This window comes from Notothenia coriiceps, unplaced genomic scaffold, assembly GCF_000735185.1.
Source record: "Notothenia coriiceps isolate Sejong01 unplaced genomic scaffold, NC01 NC01_scaffold00025767, whole genome shotgun sequence".
NCBI classification, from domain to species: Eukaryota; Metazoa; Chordata; class Actinopteri; order Perciformes; family Nototheniidae; genus Notothenia; species Notothenia coriiceps.
Genome location: NW_011358468.1, coordinates 1 through 7,387, shown reverse-complemented (window position 1 = coordinate 7,387; position 7,387 = coordinate 1). Strand labels below are relative to the sequence as shown.

At 42.3% G+C, this 7,387-nt stretch overlaps 1 protein-coding gene and 1 long non-coding RNA gene across 2 annotated transcripts; both read left to right on the top strand.

The window, feature by feature from the left end:
• The first annotated feature begins 818 nt into the window (after window positions 1-818).
• On the top strand, window positions 819-3,744 carry LOC104956281 (uncharacterized). Its single transcript, XR_799529.1, has 3 exons — window positions 819-995; window positions 1,204-1,345; window positions 3,705-3,744. It is a non-coding gene; the product is annotated as an uncharacterized lncRNA (long non-coding RNA).
• Window positions 3,745-3,769: 25 nt separating this feature from the next.
• Window positions 3,770-5,805, top strand: LOC104956279 (piezo-type mechanosensitive ion channel component 1-like). Its single transcript, XM_010783753.1, has 2 exons — window positions 3,770-3,984; window positions 5,483-5,805. The coding sequence occupies exons 1-2, from the start codon at window positions 3,933-3,935 to the stop codon at window positions 5,698-5,700; spliced, it is 270 nt and encodes an 89-aa protein (XP_010782055.1). The 5' UTR covers window positions 3,770-3,932; the 3' UTR covers window positions 5,701-5,805.
• The last annotated feature ends 1,582 nt before the right edge of the window (window positions 5,806-7,387 follow it).

Below are 7,387 nucleotides of genomic sequence, written 5' to 3'. Positions count from 1 at the left end.
CTGATGAGGCGTCCTCTGACCTCACTGTTCCTACGGGTGCCTTCCTGGGCGCACCGCTCCCGGTGCCGCAGTCGCCGCCGACGCTGCCCCAGCCGACTCGGCCGGGCCGTGTGAGGAGGCCGCCTGCACGTTATGAGCCCGAGTCTGGCAGCTGGATACGGGATTTAGACCGTTAACCTATTCCGGCCCATAGCTTTCCGGTCTGGGGTGGATGAAGAGTTTTCCGCCGGCCACTAGAGGGTAGTGTCACTGCTGTCGCTGCCCAGTTATGCCGTGCTCTGACCCGGTAGTGCTGAGCGGCCATTTTAGTTCAAACATTGTTCATTCACTCCGCCTCGAGTTGAGACGTTCGTCCACTCATTCATGTAAGACTGTTTCCACTATTATATTATACTATATATATATTATACTATTATACTACTATACTCTGTGTCGTGGTATATATTTGTGTTGATGTAATTGCATGGATGTAATACTTTGTCAGCTTATCTTGCTGCATTAATCTGTTTCAGGGTGTCGTCATCCTTATCAATAAAATACCCAAACTGACATTGAGGAGTGTGTTTCTTCATTTGTGCTAAGCTAGGCTAAACACATTGTAGCTTCTCCTCTGGCTCTGGGTTTGACGGTAACATGAGGATTTATCAACATGCCAGAATAAGAATACCTTTATTTGTCCCACATAGGGGAAATGTACAGGAATCCTCACCTTTGGTGTATTTCACTCTATATTGACACAAAATTGAATCATGTATGATCTTATTTTTGACTTTACATGGTTCCTCAGGATTGACCCTCCTTCCCTCTCTCTCTGTTTCTTGTCCTCCAGGTCCCACAGGTCGGTTCATCAAAGCGGTGTTCTGCAGCAGTCTGATGTTTGTTCTGGCTCACATCTGCTTCCAGACTGTTCTATACACATATCCCCCCCTCAACATCGCCATAGGGGATAACTGCTCACAATGGGACGTCATAAGCAGACATATAGGACTGTCCAGGTAACAGCTGTAGCACCAGATATTCATTCTACTGTCAGTGATGGTTAGAGGATGTGATACACCCACACATTTGAAGGAAGATCAAACCTGATTCATTTTCTTTGCTCACGCTTTGGAATATAATATTTTTGGTTGAACGTATGTGTTTGAAGATGGAAAAATGTTTGACCTCCGTTGACCTCTCTATACATGTGTGTGTGTATTGTAGGCTTCCGTTGGATGATCCTTGGAGTATGATACGTCTTCTGTCTCCTGACCTGGGTGTGTGTGTGGTTGCCTTGGTAACAATGGTCCTGTGCAGTAGATTGGTCAGCAACCGGGAAATGGTGGCTGCTGCCAACATCACATCGGTGAGTCAGTGTGTGGGAGGTTTAGTATGACTGAAGGGTCACTGCGCCACAACAGGATTAAGCCCCAGTAATTTATTTTATAACTGCATTTTGATATAACATATGAATTTCATTGGAACCAATTTATTTTGAAATGCTTTCACTTTAAATATCAAACTTGTCATGCTTGTCCCGAAAGACACTCTGATCAGATACCCTTTATGTCCCCTCTGTCATCATTTCATTTATTTAAGACAGGGAAAAGGTTATCATGTTTAAACATATGAAAAATGTTTCTCCTTATTCACAGATTGATGATAGTTTGATTGATTGTGTTTAGTTGGTTGAAAAGTAGAAATATTTATGAGATGCTGAAACTCAAAACTGTTAGTTAAATGGACCTGTTACTTAACAGTTCTGTAAACGTGGTATGCATGTCATGGTAAGTCATTAGGGAAGTGAGCTTAATCACATTTTATTTATGGACTTTTGTTTATTGGTTTTCCATGACGATTTCATAAACATTCAAATTAGATACATGTAAAATGAGTTTTTTTGGTTTTAGCCCTGCAAGCAGCAGTGTCTAATTAAGGCTCTTGGTTTGTCATTCGGTGTCTCTGGTGTGACTGTATAGCCGTTAGATATTTATGACCCCCTAAGGAAGTTTTCTCCAAATGTTGGTGACCTCTTGACCCATCATTACCATTTAAATCATTGAAAATGTATTCAAATAGATAAGATATTCATGGTCTGCTGAGGATGAACCTAATGTTATGTGACGCCTGCAGATCCAATGTGTGGTCCCACACAGTTACGCTGTAAAATCGTAAAATATTGTCAAAGCGGCCTTGAGGGATGCTAGTGGAGTTTTACACTATACCGTTGTGCTGTTACTAGCAAATCATGAATATATATGATATGATGTTGAAAGCTGCACCAATTAATAGTTTTATTTGAAGAAGGGACTTAATAGCTGTTTTTAGTGAAATATATTCACCTCAGCTCTACTGAGCTTTTTACCTTACATGTCTCACTTGTATGTCAGACACAAAGCATCATTATCATCTCATTGGAATCGGGTTTGTGTCAACCTGAGAATTAACTATCCAATACTCTTTCTCCTTAACCAACACAATCATATTTTGCTCCCAAGGTGCTCAAATCTTCCCTGTCAGTAGCTGTAATAGATCTGAGCGTGCAGCGAGGTTTCAGCGCTCTTATGATGGAAACAACTGCTTGTTAACTTCTGTAGTGAACAGTATTCCTGGAAACTATCATGTGTAACAGGAATAATCAATGCTTGGATGCATTTGGAATCTCGCTGGAGTGATTTATCATATTTCAAAAAGGATGAGTTTCTGAGGTATTTCTGACCCAGTAATAAGATACAGGAGATCTTTGCCACCTGTTACTGTAAATCATGACTAATAGTTTTTCTGGTACTTATTTATTTCCTTAGCAGAGGGATATAAGACCACCCTGTGTGTATTTGAGGAAGGGTTTCTGTTTTATTCTTAGTCAGCCCATGTTGTAATCATGCGATGAAACCTGAATATCTGGATTCACATCTATAATGTTGAACGTTGAGGAGAGACAACTCGCAGTAAAGAAAAGTGGAACAATTTGTTTTTGTGTTAAATGCAGCATTACACCCCGAGGCTGCTGCGCTCTCCCATAAGCAGCACATATATTGCAGTATAAGCACTGTGTTTAGAAGCAGGGGCCCTATAAAACCTTGACTTCGACATGGTAAGCATTTCCATAAGCAGTTAAGAAGACGTCCTACTGAAGTCAAACCAACAATGAAGATAAATATAAGCACTCAAATGTTGCACACATGCAAGGACAGGATGCAGGAACCATGACGCAAAGGGACTTAAAGGTTCATACTGTATCAGTATGTAGTGTCTCTACTGGGACATGTCTCCATGCTTTCAAAAAGCTCTTCATTTTTCTCATACTGCCTGTGCTGCAGCACCTCTTTTCACCCTTTGTCTGAAACCAGAGCCCAGTCTGCTCTGATTGGTTAGCTGGCCGGCTCTGTTGTAATTGGTCAACCGCTTAGAAGATGTCCTGCCCATTAGCCTATCACGTACAATGTGCTGGAGTGCTCGCCAATATAAGTGAGTGTTACACAGTGATGTCACTATGTTACAGAAGTAAACAAAGGAGACCAATGGAGGCGTTTCAGGTAGGGGGCGGGGGGTCTGAGTGTGAGCATAATAGGGCCCCTTTAAGCCTCACCTACATAGATATATACTGGTGGAATCACTGCAACTGAAACTGTAACTAAAGAAAAACAAATGTAATGTGGATTTGATGTGTTACTGTATTTTACCTTAAAAACTGTAATAACTCTAACCTTACTTTCCCAAATCAGCTTGAAGACTATACAACAGAAAAAAACACAGTTGGTGATGAGGAGGAGGAGGAGGAGGAGGAGGAGGAGGAGGAAGAGGAGCAGGATAAGAAAGAGGACGAAGAGGAGGAGGCATCAGGAGATGAAGACGAAGAAGAAAGGTTATCACCTGGTGACCCTGACGAGGAGGTTTCCACAGCAACGAGAGCCAAGCAGCTGGCTGAGCGTCTGAAGGCCAAGGCCCGGAAAATGCTGCGGGACCTGGGGAGGATCTTAGCCATCAGCCTGCTGGCGCTGGCTGGTAGGATCTGTGACACAGCTTTACCTCCTCAGGGTCACATCACTGGTTCATTTCCATAGCTGGCTGAGGAGACTTCACCTATACTTAGTGTGGGTTAAGGCCTCTGACAGTACTTAGATTGGCACCATCTTTTCTACTAGACCTACTCAAAAAAAACTCACAAAGTTGAGTTGGTGATATCAAAGTTGCATTTGATATCCTCTTTATCAGGTTCATATTTCTACCCTGTGCCTCTACTCCCTCTGGAAGGAAATGTGGAGTTTTTCAGGCCAAAAACTATACAGGAAAGTAAAAAATACCAAAAGCAGAATAGTTCAAGTATTTGTCAGAGAAAATGGGCACTTCCTACAAACGGCAATGTGTATAAGGCAGTTTTTTTATTTGTTACAAGAATTTTTTTCCCAAGATTCCAACCTTTATTACAAACTAGAAAACAAAAACGCAGGCTATGGCTATGCTGGAAGGCAAATATGAAGTTTACATTAATTTTTATCAGATTAGATGAGATTACACTTTACTATCATTGCACAGAGTATAACAAAATGCAGTTTGCCCCCAACCAGAAAGGGTCCTGGCTGTCCTTGAACATTGTTAAAGGAGTTGAATGGACAAAAAAAGCTCAGGTCCAAAAGTTGTTGTCGGCTATACGATGTATACGCACAGCAGTACCGAGTGAAACAACTTGAAACTAGTATGCAGATAACTGCTAATTCACAGAAACTAGAAAACATCGGGGGTGTTTCTCATTGTCGAGGAAGGCTGCTCCAGAGCCACTATTTCAAGGATGCTACGTCATCGAGTCCCGTCGAAGGGCTGTTCCAATGTCCAGGATGCTCGGAATTCTACCGAGGCCGGCGTCCTTCGTTGTGGGAAATTTCGGGGCTGCAGATGTGTATCCTCCATGGTTTTAAAATCTCCACAATGCTTTGCGCACGGACCAATTTCCAAATCTTTGGCGGAAATCGTGCTCCATTTAAGGCGGGGTCTCGCATATGACGCACACCTGCACACCTGTTAGCCTGTTCCACCATTCTTTGTTTTCCGAGGCTAGGAAGGATTCCGGCCTGGGTAAAAGAATCCAAGAATGCTGGACATTGGAACAGTCCTGCGGCGGCATTCGATGACGTTGTATGCTTGAAAATTTCAAGTTGAAATAGTGGCTCTGGAGCAGCCTTCCTCGACATTGAGAAACACCCCCAGAGTCTTGCATAGTGCACAGGCCGCCATCTTGGATCTCTACTTTGCATTTTGGGAAAGAGGAAATATGCATTTTCCCCAAATTGTTAACTGTTTATTAAAACACGACTAACACATTTGATCTAAAAAACATGCTGTAACTGTCTATAACAGTCAAACACTAAATACTTATGATAAAAGAAGAAATGTCGGTCTGTATTTTATTATAGCGCTTTTTTTCAATGACTCAAAGCGCTTTTAGGAGAATGTGAATTATTAATTATTGTATTGATGTTTCTCTCCTTCTCACCCCCCCCCCCAGGCATCACCCTGCCCTCTGCCTTCTCTGCCATCTACTTCCTGCTTTTCATCGGCGTGTGCACGTGGTGGGCGTGCCACCTTCCCATCAGCCACCTGGGTTTCAACGCCCTGTGTGTGATGGTGGGCTTCTTCACTGCGGGTCACATGGTGTGTTTGTACCTGTACCAGAGCCTGCTGGCCCAGGGCATGTTCCCCCCCCACAGCCTGTGGGCCAGGTGAGACTGCACAGCGCTTACTCTGATAGATGGAGAGACTGTTATATATATGCGTTATATATATGCACTGTCCCAAACTAGGATGTTATCTAGGCATTGCACAGGAGTTAAAAATACAAACATATCAACACTAGAAAATAGTTTTATAAACAGGGCCGTCCCTGGACAAAGTTATGTGACGAGGCCCTTTGTGTCGCGACCTCTTAAGTGAACTAAACAACCGGACTCTGGTGGGCTAAAATAGGTGGTCTCGGAGCGCTTGCTTGCGAACTCTCGAGCGGTTCATTGCTGGTGTGAACGCAGTCCGCACCAAAACATAGAAAGCGTAGTATTTCCGAGTCACAAGAACGCGGATATCTTCACAAATCTTTCGCGAAAGAGTCTTTCAAGACATCCGCGGTTGTTTGTTAAAGAGTGAAGCAGAATGAAGTGTTGAACAGTGTCGTGTAAAGTAAAAATTCTCCGTCAGCTACATACAAGTAAGAACACCTGTCGTCGGTGAAACGCCCCTCCTTACTGCAGAACGTCTCTCATTATATGTGTTATAATGTTTTTTAACGGACGTTGTCTGATAATCATATGCGCGGCCGCTCGTGTCTGTTGATCTCCAGATTAACAGCAGCATGAGAATAACCTGCCGAAAGTGCCGATGCTCCATGGCGGAGGCTCCGGAAGAAATTGCCGGGATTCGCGTTTTTAACTCTTTAATGTCTGACCAATGGTTGAACAGCGTTTCCGTGCACATGACTTTTGTTTAAAGTTTATTGTCCGTTTGAGTTTTGCCTGTGTGAACGCAAATCGAACCTTCTGAAAAATGAAACAATGTAACAAACTGTGATCTGGTGCGCACCAGAAAACGGACTATTATGTGAATGCACCCCTAAGAGTTTGGTTACAGGTATTATATTTTTATTATATGTATAATTTATATAATGTTATTCATTTTCGTATGTGCTGCCTTATACAGTTGATCAAGTCCTGTAGATTATTATATATTTTCTCTTGTCATCTCATCCGTGATTTAACATGTCAGATCGGCAACAGGCGACTAGACCTACAGACTCAAACATGTAGCTCAGTTTTTGTGACTCATAAGTCACAAGGAAAAACAGCAGTTCTTCCTCCAGGTGAAGATATTCTTTGCAGGCATGTTCATCTTGTAGCATGAAGGGATTTCGCCAAAAAAAAACAATATACTATCAATTCACAATAACCTCATATGTGAACTTTAAGTAACTTCCACATCTCCAAAAACCCTTCGTATGTGCTTCACTACATCTTGTTTTCCTCAGATACCTAGAAAGTTATCTTCCCTCCACCATGTCTCTGTTCGCAGAAACATGCACCATGCCTCACAGTTAAGTAGACGACATATTCATTAGGCAGAGGGTTGGAAGCTAATATTCCTAATTAAATCAAAATATCTATTAATAGTGTGCTCGCAATATGACATCTATGTGGGAAGAAAACAGAAGGTGCCTAAGAGAATGTGTGAGATTAGAGACAAAGAGAAGAAGGTGAATGTGTGTGTCAGAGCAGAGTGTTAAGGCTGTACAAAGGCGTGGAATCAAATGCACGATGCAGAGACAAACAAAGTATCAAAATAAAGTGTTTTAATGTAATCAGGTAACAACACACTGAATACATAAAGCAACAAAACAAACACTCAATAAACTGTCTAACATATACTA